We start from the raw sequence: 15,733 nt of genomic DNA, 5'->3' as shown, positions 1-15,733 counted from the left end.
CTCCCCCACCAGCACCCCTCAGCTCTCTGCTGGGGCACACAATGCTGATTTCTGTAATAATCACTTCCTTGGTTTTCCTCTTACCATTTAAATAGGAATCTCTAAATAGCATAGTTTACTTTTTCCTCGCATTTGGACTTTATATAAAATCCCACTGAGGACTTATGTGGATATGTAGGGCTTTTTCTTTTCACTTCTCATTATGTTTGAGAGGTTCATCCACTTATCTATGTATTTATTCCACCGTTACCGGGCATCTGAGTTGCTTCCATCTGTGACTCTCCTGAGAGGCTGCTACGGACCTGGGTGCGCCCGCCTCCTGGTACACCTGTGCTAGCATTTCCTGGAGTAACTCCAAGCGTGGAAGTGCTGGATCTTCCACTTCACTGGGAAGTGACAAACTATTTCCTAGCGCGAATATACCAACACGCTTACACACCAACAACATGTACGGTAGACATTTGCTCTTTAAATGTATCACTGGTCTGCAAAAGTTCACTGTTACAGCAGAAATCCTATCAGAAGACAACGCATTAAGCTGGATGTACTCTCAGCCAAGAGGTCTGCCTCCAAAATGGCATTTCAGAATCGCAGCGGAAGTGTGCACGTGGCACAGCCAACTCTGGAACAAAAAACAGTTCAAAGCACAGAGCCTTGTGCTTTGTGCAGAGACACCAAGTCTGAACCTCACGTCCCAGTGACAACGGCCGTCCTTCACAGCACATGCAGGCACTGAGAATGAGGAGAAAATCAGACGAACAGCTGAAGGCGGCAAAGTGGGAGAACAAGGAGTAGACTTCATTTATGACCTAACCTAAAACTGCCCACTTTTAAATGCTCAGCGACTCAGACCACTGCCTCTGGTTATTCAATAAACAGACTCGATAATCAGTTATACCCAAGAACTTTTAATATCTCAGAAAAATGAGGATACATAAATTCTGTCAGCAAGCATTGCTCAATTCTGTCGGCAACTATTATTATGCATCTAACATTCAAGGGGAAAAATTATACTTTATTTGACTTCACTAAATACAGTTAATTAAGCTAGCAACAAAAAAATTCAGATAAGTTCTGAATCTAGGCACCATGGTTATATTTAAAGCAGAACTAAAACCAGTGATAAATTTCAGATAAGAGGTCGACATCATCAAATCGAGTACTCCTTTCTATTCTTGCGCGTCCTACTGAGAGAAACAGTATCGCCTCAGGTTAGACATGACAGAACAGCATTCAAATGCAGACCTGCTCCATGTGCTGCCTAGATTAAGCCACGCTGACAAAGGAAAGACTGTACCATCACAGCTGAACTTAAATGTCCGATACTAAACGTCAAAATGTTCAGTGCAGACAAGTTACTTCTAACTTTGGTTACTTTTGTGCTTAGTAAAGAAATTATGTACTATTAAAGAAAAATAGAAAATTGAATCCAAAACATTATATACTCTTTCAAAGACTAGAATACAAGTAGAGTGATTATGCCACCTTACTTCACTAATGTTTGTAAAATGGATATAAAAGTTTCAGTTACGCAAGGTAAATAAGCCCTAGACATCTACTGTACAGCACCGTGCCCACAGTTAACAATGCCACACCCTACACTTCAAATTTGTTATGAGGGTAGGCTTCATGCTACGTGGCCTTACACACCTGCGTGTGCACACACATACACACACACACACAATAATAGTAATAAAGGGGCAGGAGGAAGCTGGGACATGATGGACATGTCTATGGCCTCCGTGGTGGTGACAATTTCACAGGTGTATGTATACTTATCCCCAAACTCTTGAGTTGTACAACCTTTAACCTGTTACATGTCAATTGCACCTCAATAAATTGTTTTTTTATTAAATGATTGTGAAAATATACAGCAGCCAATGAAATTGAACATACTTCAGAAAATAAACAAAATCTGAGCTTTTAGTAAAACACCTTCATGATCTTGGGGAAAAAACAGATTTCTCAAACAAGGCATAAAACAACATAAACTGTAAGATACAAAGTCAATAAATTACATTAAAATGTAAAATTGGCCCTGGCTGGCGTAGCTCAGTGGATTGACTGCGGGCTGCGAACCAGGCATTGCAGGTTCGATTCCCAGTCAGGGCACATGCCTAGGTTGCAGGCCATGGCCCCCAGCAAACACACAGTGATGTCTCGATGTCTCTCTCTCTCTCTTTCTCTCTCCCTTCCCTCTCTAAAAATAAATAAATAAAATCTTTTAAAAAAAAGTAAAACTGTGCACCAAAAGTCACCATCACGAAAGTAAAAGTAGGTCTCATATTAAAAGAAATTTATAATTATAAAATCTAAAGGTAATTATCAAGAATATATTTAAAAATATCTGTAAGTCAATAAGAAACAAGCCAAATGTAAAAGAATATGTGCAGACAGTTCAGAGAAGAAACCAAGAACAGCAACCAAAATGTCCAACCAACCTCCATGGACCGGGCTCTCTGCCCAGCCCAGCACCAGTCACTCTTATTTGTGCACCAAAATATAATGTTACCAACGTCTACAAACCAGCCCTCACCAAACTTCAACATCAAGCACCCACAGCCACCACTTCCTGCCTGTGGGACTCACCGCCCTGCAAGGAGGTCAACAACCCTTGTGCACAGAGGAACCTGCAGTCCCCTGGGGACACCCCTATCGCTGCTCACCACCTCCTCCCCGTGCCTGCACTTCCCACCCACCCGGCTCAAATTCAGTGCCAGTCTTTCTGCTCCCCCCTTTCCTGTCCTTCACTTCACTGCATTTGCTTGGCTGAACTGTTACCATGATTAAACCCCACTGACCCCTAATAATAAAACTCCTTAAAACAAAGAGTTACTTGTGCTTACTGTCTCAAATGTCCCTCTTCCCATATACTTTTTAAACCCAAGAAAGAATGTATCCCGTCACTGAAGCAAAACTCCCAGTCAAGGTCACGAGTAACCTCACGTTGTCAAATTCAACTGTCAGTTCTGGTTGTCATCAGCTGCGTGCGACCCCGAGCCTCCATCCTCCTGGAACCATGAAGACGCCACGGCCTCCTTGTTCTCCCTTCTGCCCTAAATGCTCAGACTCCTCCCCTGGTTCCTTCTCATCTCCTCACCTCCAGACACTGTCCAGGGCTCAGGACTTTTCTGGCTAAGAACTGCCTGGGTCGTCCACGCCTTCTCAAGGCTTTGACACATCACCTCAGGGCTCGCGTGGCTCACATGTGTATCTCCACTGCAGGCCTGGATCCTGAACCCCCGATGCCTTCATCCAATCGTCCACTTGGCACTTGGTGGTGGGTGTTGAGCCGAGTCTCTTCCATTTGCTACTCTAGAGTCACCCTCCAACCTCTGCCTCCCTGTTCTGCCCGAGGAGTGTATGTCTACGGGGATGGCAGGAACAGGCTTCCCTTGCCTTGCAGCCTCCAATAGGCTAAGCTCATGGGAAGCCCTGGCAGGAGAATGGAGGAAAAAGGGAGTTAAAGACCAGAGTATTTACTCCCCTGTCATTCTCCTGTGGAGTCATCGTCACTGGCTAGATCTCCTAATCAAAGGTGATACATCCTCTCAAGGTAGACTGCTCTCCGTGAATCTCTCCTTCAGAGTTCCGGCAATGGGGGTGGTGACCTCTCGCTGTTACCTGCCCCCCCACACACTGTACTATCCCTGTGTGTTCCCTATGTCCTACCCACACCTTTGTAAATGATTCCTTTGTTAAAACTTTCCTTCCACTTATACTGAGTGTGCCATCTATTTCGTAACTCTGACAAATACAGATGTCTAGCTGGCATCTCACTTTTAACACATTAAAACTGAGCACCTCCACCTGGCTGGTGTGGCTCAGCAGCTTGAACACCGGCCTGTGAACCAAAGAGTCACTGGTTCAATTCCCAGTCAGGGCACATGCCTGGGTTACAGGCCAGGTCCCTGGTGAGGGATGTGCGAGAGGTAACCACACATTGATGCTTCTCTCCCTTTCCTTCTCTCTCTCTTCCCCTCTCTAAAAACAAGTAAATAAAAAAAAAATCCTTTTTAAAAAACCTGAGCACTTCCAATAGTTTTATCCATCTCAAATAATGGCAACCCCCTTCTTCTAGCTGTTTAGGCCAGAAAGCTGGTGTCACACCCATACCTGGTTTTATTTTACTCCCCATGTTTACAAGACCTGTACACGCAATTCCCTCGGAACAGACCCAGAGCCCAACCATCTCTCACCACCTCTGCTGCCACCACCCTGGCCACAAACACCAGCAACGCTTGTCTGGGTTGTTGCAATAGCCCAGTTGGTCTACCTGCTCCCCCCTGGCCTGTCTTCGGGTTACTCCAGCACAGTGGCCAGAGGGATCCTGTTAAGATATGAATTAGCTACATTACTCTTCTCTTAAAACCCTCCAGTGGCTGCTCATCTCAGAGGCTCAAAGCCTTTGAACTTGCTATTCCTTTGCCGGCAACACTCTTCCCACAGATCCTCATTGCCCGCTCCCTCCCCTTCCTCAAGCCTTTATAAAAATGTCATCTTCTCAGTAAGACCTTCGCTGACCACCCTTTCTAAATTGTAACAGCCTCTCCCCATTTTATTTGTACCCTGAGCAATCATCATCATTTAAGATCTTACATACTTTTCTTTATTGTGTCCTCCAACCTCTAGAATGTTAACTCAGTGTCAGAGGTGTTTCGTTTTGTTTTTGTCCATTCTGTGTATTGTCATATCTTCAGCTTCTAAAATAGGACCTGGAAAGAGTGGGCGCTCGCTCAAATAACTGTCAAACAAACCACAACTCGACACCATTCAATCAACTGGCTACAATGAAAAAGGCTATGAGTGCTACACATTGGCAGACACCTCCAATCACAGCTCTTCACTTTGGAGAGCAATCTGGAAATATCTACAAAGTCTGCAATGTGCACATCTAACAGACTAGCAACATTTTTTCCTGGGTTGTGTGCTTATTTATACAAACAAGGGCAGTATACTAAAAATGAGAATCATTCCAAGAAGTATGGTCAGCCTGTCTAGAGCATATTCTTAATATTTTATGATCACAGAATGAATCTCCACCACTGACAAGTAAACCAGTATTATAGCTCCACCCCAACACACATGAAGAAACCACAGCCACTCTTTCTCAGGCTTACACTGTGTGCAAAGAAAATGGTAAATCAGTAGCAGAGCCGGAAAGAAATGTATCAAAAGATGTGACCGTTGTAATGCACCAAGAAACCAATCACAGATAAACAAGCCACTTAAGAAATCAGTAAGCAAAGAGACTACCAAAAAAAAAATACCTTTGAGACCCAAATCACACCATTTTAAGTTATAAATAAATGCTAAAATAAATAATCAAAATCATAAGCTAATGTGCATAACTGCTGACTTAGACTAGAATTCTGAGAATCACTTTCAAATACATATGCAGTATCTTTATTTTCAATTACAGTTGACACTAAAAAATATGGAAGGCTTCAGGAATTTGCATGTCATCCTTGTGCAGGGGCCAAGCTAATCTTCTCTCCTTCTCTGTACGGTTCCAATTTCAGCGTGTGTGCTGCCAAAGTGAGCACTAGGCAGTATCTTTTATTGCCAGATACTGCCGTCGTAGCTGACTACACAACTGATTCAATTAAGTCCACATGATAATTTTATTGCACTACTTCAGTCTTCCCCATAAATCTTTTAGCAGAACTGATAAAAACTGAAGCAAACCAGCACACATTTTACATTTCTCCAACCTTGAATAAAAGTGCTTTTAAACCCCTAATTGGCCAAAATGCAGGTAATGAGAGAAAAATACTCATCTGACTGGCAAAAAGATGAGTCACCTGTCCCTGAATTGTGAGTTGGATGCCATCAGCAAATCTCTACCTAAGGTGGTCGCACTGCATGCCCCACAAGAATGAAGACAGCACACAGAATCTGCTCTTCTGACTCACACTCTCATACTCACTCCACTTCCCTCTTTCTTTCCAACTATTCGACTGAGAGAGAATTCATCACTGTTGAGTCTTAGTCTGGTTCAGGCACTCAAAAATATAGGCAGATAGGAAAAACGGTAGAACTCAAAAGCAACATAAAAGGTGTGGGAAGAGAGAATTCGAAACTGAAAATATTATTTTCATTTTATTTCACTGCTTCTCACACATCTTAATCCTTTACATTTTTTTAACCTGACAACTGTTTTTATTGAGGTTATTATAGATCCACATGCAGTTGTGAGAAAGAACACAGAGAAATCTCATATGCCTGAAGCATGGTCTCTCAAAGGTAATATTTTGTAAAACTGGAGTATACTGCCACAACTAGGATATGGACATCCTGACACTGGCAGCATCCACCAATCCTACTCAGACTTCCCCAGGGTTATTTGCAATCACTTCTGTGTGTGTATTTAAGTTCTACACAATTGTATCACTTGTCTGGGTTTGTGTCCCCAGCACCACAATCAAGATAATGATCAGTACCAGGACCACAAGCATCCATATTGGTGCCCTTTTATAACCACATTCACCTCCCGCCCGCCCGTCCCTAACCCCTGAAAACCACTAATCTGTTCTCCATTCATCCTTCAAATTCTTATGTCTCACCCAATAGGAAGTAGCCATCTGTACAACCAGCCCTGCCCCATTATTTCCTGTAACTAACTACTCTTCAATTTCACATTGCTGCACACCACTCAAGGTGAAGTCAATCTTAAAAACACAGCTATTTGTGGAAGGAATGAGTTTTTCACCCTCTTGAAAGAGAAGGCCGTCCAAAGCAAAAAAGAAAACTTTTGGTATTCAGGTGCATATGTCTCTGTGTGTATATCCACTAATATGTACATTCCTGGCTACAAAATAAGGAAAAAAAGAACATATATTCTAAAAAATCTATAAAGCTTTTCATAAACCTAAGCACCAATCCCTCTGAAATCAAAGAAAACAGTGCTGTTTCTCAGACTGCCCACTTGAGAAGGGCCTAGTTCAGCATTTGATTTCTCATTTCTATGAAGACTTTTATCCATTCCAACCATGGCTTACGACATTTACATCAGTACACGGAAACCCTGACTTCCACTTCAAGAAATGCCATTTTTCCTTGCAAAGCACTAGACACACTGTCCTTTACTTGGATTTAAAATCCAAAGGACAAACGATGAATTGCTAGTTACTAAGATGCAGTTGAAAAGGAACATAAATGTCTACGCAGCTTGCACAGCACGAAGCAGTACGCGAGCCACTGGAACTCATACCTGCAGAGCTGAGAAGAACACTGAAATCTGTCCCCCTCTGGGATTCTCCGCTTTCATTATCGCCCTCCTTTTCCGTGTCTTGATATCGATCCCAGTTAGAGACGATCTTTCTCTTAGAATAATTTCCCTGTTCATCATTCTCTTCTTCATGGGTCTCTGCATCACTGTCGTCTTCTACCTGCAATCATTAGAGACAAATCAATAATCAGTATAAATCTTGACCTAACTAGTCTCAGCAGTAAAATAAAATAAAAAAATATATAGTACACAGGTATCACATTAGAAGCACGTTTGTAGACCAAGCTCTTGAGGATATTATATAATATTTCAAGATAACCCCATTACATCAGACTATATACACTTTCAGGGTAAATTTTCACTTAGCTCTGAGAAGACAATCTGGGGAGTTCCTACCTAAAAAATTTGCATCACTGGTATCTCCAAACTCTACCCCAGTGCATCCTATTTCAATAGTTGTTTCCTCCTACCGAAATAATCAAAGCTGTAAGAGTCTTAAACTCAGAGGACTTTAGGATAGAAATCAATTCTTTCAATTTACAGATTTTAAAAATACTCTATAAATGTTATATTGTAAGCTTTAAATGGGAACCCTGCCCAGATGCATTCTAGAAAAGTTTCCTGTCTTAGGCATTAAAAGGCTGACGGCACATGCACGAAAATGCAGAATATGAGAAATTACAAAAAATAAAAGGCCTAGTTTTGTCAACAAATAAACTGCGAGAAGAAATATGGTGGGGGAGGAGCAAGAGACCTGTAGATTAAAAGGGCTTAATGAACAAAAGCAGGTGTGATGTCGGAAACTTCTTTGTACTCTGATTTAAATACAATTAGAGAAAATCACTTATGAGACAAATGGAAGGTGAGCAATGACTACATATTTGATTATATTAAAGATATTATTTTAGACTTCAGCCAAGATGGAAGCATAGGTAGATACACTTTGCCTCCTCACACAACCAACAGAAGGACAACAACAAAATTTAAAAAAAAAAACCAACACAACCAGAACTGCCAGAAAATCAAACTATATGGAAGTCCGACAACCAAGGTGTTAAGAAGAAACATTCACCCAAAACGGGAGGACAGGCAGAGACGGGCAACCAAGGCAGAGAGGACTCACAGCACGGCAGTGGCTGGAGGACCTGGGCGGGCAAGGCAGCAGCTTGCGCACTGGGAAAGGCGGAGGCTGGCAGAGCAGGAGGTCCCACATTTGCATGCAAATAACCAGGAAGAACAACTGGGGAGCAAGACAGACCACGCAACCCAGCTCTCCAGTGGAGGGAAATAAAGCCTCAAACCACTGATTGAAAACACCTGTGGGGGCTGAGGCAGCGGAAAAAACTCCCAGCCTCACAGAAGAATTCCCTGGAGAGACTCACAGGGTCCTAGAACACACACATACACACACACACACACACACACCTGGGAATCAGCACCAAAGGGCCCAATTTGCTTGTGGGTAGCATAGGAAGTGACTGAAAGCCAGCCAAGAGCCCAGCAAGCAGCATTGTTCCCTTTTGGACCCCTCTCCCACATACAGTGTCACAACACAGCCATGAGGGTTGCCCCGCCCTGGTGAACACCAAAGGTTCCACCCATTACTATGTAACAGACCCTTGGAGACAAAAAAAAAAAAAAAGACTCAAATGAAAGAACAGATAAAAGCTCCAGAAAAAATACAATTAAGTGATAAAGAGATAGCCAACCTATCAGATGCACAGTTCAAAACACTGGTAATCAGGATGCTCACAGAAACAGTCCAGTATGGCAGCAAAATAGAGGAAAAGTGAAGACTATGCAAAGTGAAATAAAGGAAAATGTACAGGAACCAACAGGGAAGGGAAGGAAACCGGGACTCGAATCAATGATTTGGACCAGAAGAAAGAAACATTCAACCAGAACAGAATGAAGAAACAATTCAGAAACACGAGGACAGGCTTAGGAACCTCTGGGACAACTTTAAAACGTTCTGACATCCAAATCATAGGGGTGCCAAAAGGAGAAGAGAAAGAGCAACAAATTGAAAACTTATTTGAACAAACAATAAAGGAGAACTTCCCTAATCTGGTAAAGGAAATAGAATTCCAGGAAGCCCAGATAGTCCCAAAGAAATTGGACCCAAGGAAGCACATACCAAGGCACATCATCATTACATTACCCAAGATTAAAAATAAGGAGAATATCTTAAAAGCAGCAAGAGAAAAGGAGACAGTTACCTACAAAGGAATTCCCATAAGACTTTCAGCTGATTTCTCAAAAGAGACCTTATAGGCAAGAAAGGGCTGGAAAGAATTATTCCAAGTTATGAAAAGCAAGGACCACAAGGACCTACATCCAAAATTGCTCTATCCAGCAAAGTTATCATTTAGAATAGAAGGGCAGATAAAGTGCTTCTCAGATAAGGTCAAGTTAAAGGAGTTCATCATCACCAAGCCCTTATTATATGAAATGTTAAAGAAACTTATCTAAGAAAAAGAAGATAAAAAACTATGAACAGTAAAATGACAACAAACTCACAACTATCAACAACTGAACCTGAAAAAAACAAAAACAAACTAAGCAAACCACTAAAACAGGAACAGAATCGCAGAAATGGAGATCTCATGGAGGGTTATCAGCAGGGAGGGGAGAAAAGATGCAGGGAATAAGAAGCATAAATGGTAGGTAGAAAATAGACAGGGGGAGGTTAAGAATAGTATAGGAAATGGAGAAGCCAAAGAACTTATATGTATGACCCATGGACATGAACGAAGGGGGGTGATGCGGGTGGGGTGGGGTGCAGGGTGGAAGGCAATAAGGGGAGGAAACAAACAGGACAACTAATAGCATAATCAATAAAATATTTTTTTAAAAGATCACTCTAAGCCCTCAAATATCATCATAAACCTTCCTGGCAGCATAAAAAAAAGGCAATCTATAATCTAGGCCATTACAAAGATTGCCTGAACCCTGAAGGTTTCCTGCTATAACCAAAGTTTCTCAGAAAGAAAAGATGCTAGCAGATGAAAGGAGTGTAACTGAACAAGATCTGCTGTTTAAATAACAAGTACCAGGAACATTCTAAAGAAAACAGCTTTGCAACTAATGAGATACAGGGGTTAGAATGAGAGATGAAAATACTAGAAAGGTTTAATCTGGAAAATCTACTATTCTTTTGTTGGCCCACTGGGTAATCAGAGTTAGAAAGACTTCCCCAGTTAGTACAAAACTTCTAACATAGCTATAACATGAGGCAAAAATGTAAACTTCAGCAAAGCAATGAGCTTGACATGAAAGGCAGCTTTGATCTGACACACCTGCAAAGCTGTTAACGTGAGACAAGCACAGACATGCAAGAGGAGACCTAAACAGAATTAATGGTCCTGCCATCATCACCATTTAACATTTACAGAGTTTATAATAGGCTGGGCTTCGCAGAGCTGAATGACTCACTAATCCCCAACGTAGAAATATCACTGAACAAGGGTCCCATTATCCTCACCAACTGCAGAAATGAGGACAGCTGTCATCAGCATCCATCACAAGAGGGCAGTTAAGAAGTAATGAAGTTTAGAAGACACTTGATGTAACTTAGAGAAAGGTGTATCATAAAAACACCTAAATGTTTTATGTTTAGTTCATTTTGCAAAGAGCTGAGACAAAATAAAATATGCAATCTCAAGATGAAGAGAAAGAACGGATAAATAACAAAATACTGATGAAAGCTATGAATGTGGGGGTGGGCAAAAGTAAGTTTACAGTTGTTTGTATGGAAAAATACATAATACAAGAATAAACTCTTTCACATACTCACAACTGTAAACCTACCTTTGCCCATCCCTACATACACACAGCATTATTATATTAACATCATCATTCCAAAATTAGTCTGGTATATACTAAAAACTACAAGACACTGATGAAAGAAATTAAAGAAGACACAAAAGAAAAGATTCTGTGCTCATGTACTGGAAGAATTAATATTGTTTAAATGTCCACATTACCCAAAGCAATGTACAGATTCAATGCAATCCCTACCAAAATTCCAAAAGCATTTTTCACAGAAATAGAACAAACCATCTACAAACAGAACAAATTTGTATGGAACCACAAAAGACCCCAAATAACCAAAGCAATCTTAAGAAAAACATCAAACTATATTACAAAGCTCTAGTAATCAAAACAGTGATGATATTGTCATAAAAACAGACACATAAATCAATGGAACAGAATAAAGAGCCCAGAAATAAACACACACATATATTCATGTGTCAACTAATTTATGACAAAGGAACCAAGAGCAGTCTTTCAGATAGGCGTGTTCAGGGTGGTATGGCCGTAGACAAGAACAGCCTTTCTATGGTGCTAAGAAAGCTGATAGCACACCGTGTACAAAAATCAACTCAAATGAGTTAAAGACCTGAAACCACAAAACTCCTGGAAAACACATAGCTCATAAGCTCCTTGACATCAGTTTTGGCAACGACATTTTGGATTTGACACAAAAAGCAAAGGCAACAAAAGCAAAAATCAACAAGTGGGACTACATCAAACTATTCAATGAAAAGCTGCTGCACAACAAAGGAAACCAACAGAATGAAAAACATACTGAATGGGAGAAAATATTTGCAAGTCATATGTCTGATACGGCCTCCCCTCCCGTACCTGATTTTAAAACAGCAATTCTATGAAACAATGTGTGTGTGACTGTAGTCCACGTGTTACGGGCCCAGCAACACACATGGCAACACCGACTCAGAGGAGGTGGGAGGAGCAAACTGCACTGGATGAGGAAGTGACCCCACACCAGCACTCGAACACACAGAAACAAATGAGCAAACCTGGAAACAGGAAACAAGAAGGCTCACATAACAAAGCAATAAGTATGTGCTTGCTCCTCTTTCTTCTCTCACAGTCTTTAAAAGACACAAACTTACACAAGGTAAGAATTACAACAATGTATTGCTGGTTCTGTAACGTGTAGATGTGTATAACACCACCACAGGAGGGGGAAGGGAACAGTCTATGTAGGAGTAGGGTTTCTCTATCTCATTGGGATAAGTTGTTATAAATCTAAAGCAGATTCTGGTAAGGTAAAATGTATATGGTACAGTTTATACATTTATATAGAGCTCAAGGAAGTGACTTAAAAGTGAAAAAAAGAAAGTAAAGTACTACATTAAAAATATTCACTTCATGTAAAAGAAAGCAGCAAAAGAGAAACAGAGAAAATTCACATGAGACAGACAGAAGAAAAAGGTAAGAGGGCAGACAAATATTCAATTGTATCAATAACAATAAATGTGAATAGACTGAACAATTCAATCAGAAGGCAAGGACTGACAGAATGAATATTTTAAAATCCAACTTAGGCCGTCTAAGGAGACACATGAAATTCAAACATAGAAATATCACTATAGTAAAGTACAGAAGGAAAAACTTCCATGTCAATAGTATGCAAAAGAGAGCTGTGCTGAATACACAAATATCAGAAATAACAGGCTTTAAGGCAAAATTGTTGTAAGAGATAACGGACATTATACAAGGACAAAAGGGTCAATGTATCAGAAAGACATCACTACGAACATATAAACACACCCTAACAATAATGCCCCACAGTACATGAAGCACAAGCTGACAGAACTGAAGGGAGAAATAGTGTAACTGTAATAGTTGGAGACTTCAACACCCCACCTACAATAATGCATAAGGCAACTAGACAAAAGGTACCGTTTGCACAACAGAACCAATAAAAAGACTTATTCACTGAGGCTGTGGTCCTATTTAACTCCCGTACAACTATGATTAACACTAACTTACAACCTGCTGAATTTAACTGGCTGGACTGTGAAAAGTGTGTTTGGCAACATTCTCTTTGAAATATCCTCTATTGAGCAGGGGCGGGTAGGGGGAGGTAAGGGGACTAAAAAGCTATATAAAAAAATACAAAAGAATAAATTTAAATAAATAAATAAATAAAATATCTTCTATCTTTTCATTCAAAAAAAGCAATAGTCTGCCAAGAGAATATTTAAAAGATGATCTTTATTATGCAGAGCCCTCAGATAAGCCAGTAAAATGTCGAAAGTTACTAATAATACATAACATCGAGACAACAGATCCTATTCACAGCCTTTTGTACTCAGGAACATAGTTTTTGAAGTTCCACTTTCCTCTGGAGTAAAGGGGTGTAAAAAAGGCTTCCCTACTTTGAACCTAATAAGGAGGCTGAACACAATCGCACGGTTTTCAACAACCTCCCGTGTCCCTCCCAAAAGAGAGTAACCGGCCGCAGAGGGAAACACATGGGATGGAAAGGGGGGACGGAGAACACATCTCAGGAAACCGCTGACAGAAAGTCCCTGGGAACGAACTTCAGCTAATGCCAAACACATCCAACCAAAACTGTTACAAGGTGTATAATCAGGAAATTATATTAATTCACCCTACTTTAAAATTTTTTAATGTTATCAAGCTTTAAAATGTATTATTAATTGTCCAACTACTTTTACACTTACAAACCATTTTTTTATCTTACATAATCATTTAGGCCATAGCACCAACAGTTGCTTCTCTATTAAAAACTCATCTTTTTAACAACAGAAAAATTCATAAACCATTATAATTAAAGAGTTCATTGGCAGCTTTGGTATCACAAAAATATTCCAGCAAAAACAGCTCTACATATATTCCAAGAAGCTAAATTTCAATAAAGCATTAATAAAAACACACATACTTTAACACAGTATACAGGTATACATAGTACGTAGGATGTTTCCATCTGTCATTGTGTATTAAATAACATGCACATTAGAGTGGGATCATATCTGAAAAACTAGTAAATGCAATATATGTATATATCTAAATTACCTAGTGAACCTAGAACAGTGTACACTGAGCTCCAAAATACCGTGCCCCCAAGAATGGGGAAAAAGCGATGCAGACTATACTCAAATTTGACTGACAACAGCCCCTCTTCCTGTCCCTCCCCGAGACCAGTACACAGGAGAGAAGAGGGCACAGAGGGATCTGAGAACAGACAAAACAGGTCCCAACCCTCTGAGCAGCTGTTCAGCGACTCTTCTCACAGGCCTCTCCGCTCATCACGAATCCTTACACTGTATCTTCTTTCTCCACGTCCTTGTATCTCTCCCAGGTGGGTAATCTTGGTTCAGAGAGTTGGCTAAAAATAGGTGGTGGAGAAAGATAATTACCATTTGCTGACAGCCGACACAAGAGCTGGACACACCATAAGGACCTTCACAGTTCTATGCTTCCATGATTTAAGAGTGGTTTGGGAAATTAAATGGCAATAATTGTACTAGTTGAGATTTAAAATATACCTCCTGGGAGTGCTTTTATATGGAGTCCTTGTGGGAAAGAGGGGGAGAATAGCAAGAGAATCAGGTTCATTTTACCTGCTTTACAACTTGAACTTCATGCAAGAATTCAGGCTAAAACAGATTTAAAACTACCAAGTCAATCAACCTTGTCAGTAAAATTCTAATACAAACTAGTCAACAATTTTTGTAGAAAGGAAGGAACCATAATTAAGACAATTTGATTCTTGGTGTACTTATGATCTAAAAGATTGTGTTTTGTTACGTTGATCTTTTGACTATAGAGACATACACAGTAATAAGAGATACAAAGAGGCCTTCAAGTAAAAGCTTTCTTTGTTAAATAATTTAACTGAAAGGTTTTATCATTTTTAGATTTTTTATTTATTATTCGATTACAGTTGTCCTAGTTTTTCCCGCTTTGCCACCCTCCACCCAGCAACGCCCCAGTCCCTCAGGCCATCCCCTCACCATCGTTCATGTCCATGGGTCACACATATAAGTTCTTTGGCTGCTACATTTCCTATACTGTGCTTTACATCCCCACAGCTATTCCATACCTACCTATTTGTACTTTCTAATCCCCTCACCTGTTCACCCTTTTCCCCACACTCCCCCCTCCCATCCGGCAACCATCAAAACACTCTCTATATCCATAATTCTGTCTCTGTTCTTCTTTGCTTAGTTGATTTTTTAGGCTCAATTGTTGACAGATATGTATTTATTGCCATTTTATTATTCATAGTTTTCATCTTCCTTTTCATAAACAAGTCCCCTTAACATTTCATATAATAGTGGTTTGGTAGTGATGAACTCCTTTAGTTTTCTTCTTGTCTGGGAAACCCCTTATCTGCCTTTCAATTTGAAATGGTATCTCTGCTGGTACAGCAGTCTTGGCTGTAGGTCCCTGCTTTTCATGACTTTGAATGTGTCCTGCCAATCCCTCCTAGCCTGCAGTTTCTTTTGAGAGATCAGCTGACAGTCTTATGGGGACTCACCTGTAGGTAACTAACTTCTTTTCTCTTGCTGCGTTTAAGATCCTCTATCTTTAACCTTTGCCATTTTAATTATGATGTGTCTTAGTGTGTTCCTCTTTGGGTCCAACTTGTTGGGGACTCTGTGCTTCCTGGACTTGTATGTCTAAATTGGATAAGTTTTCTTTCATTATTTTTTCAAATAG

The 15,733-nt window shown here is 40.5% G+C and overlaps 1 protein-coding gene and 1 pseudogene across 1 annotated transcript in view; both read right to left on the bottom strand.

Moving 5' to 3' along the window:
• Positions 1–15,733, bottom strand: part of AVEN (apoptosis and caspase activation inhibitor) — a 171,284-nt gene that overhangs the window by 126,770 nt on the left and 28,781 nt on the right. The window contains exon 2 of the mRNA XM_028504253.2: positions 7,214–7,391. Within this exon, the coding sequence (XP_028360054.1) occupies positions 7,214–7,391 (178 nt within the window). The remainder of the gene's footprint in view (positions 1–7,213; positions 7,392–15,733) is intronic.
• On the bottom strand, positions 5,432–5,546 carry LOC114490390 (annotated as a pseudogene).

Source organism: Phyllostomus discolor, chromosome 1 (genome assembly GCF_004126475.2).
Source record: "Phyllostomus discolor isolate MPI-MPIP mPhyDis1 chromosome 1, mPhyDis1.pri.v3, whole genome shotgun sequence".
Taxonomy (NCBI): Eukaryota; Metazoa; Chordata; class Mammalia; order Chiroptera; family Phyllostomidae; genus Phyllostomus; species Phyllostomus discolor.
Note: the sequence above shows the minus strand (reverse complement) of the source record. Positions and strands in the feature narration are given on the sequence as shown.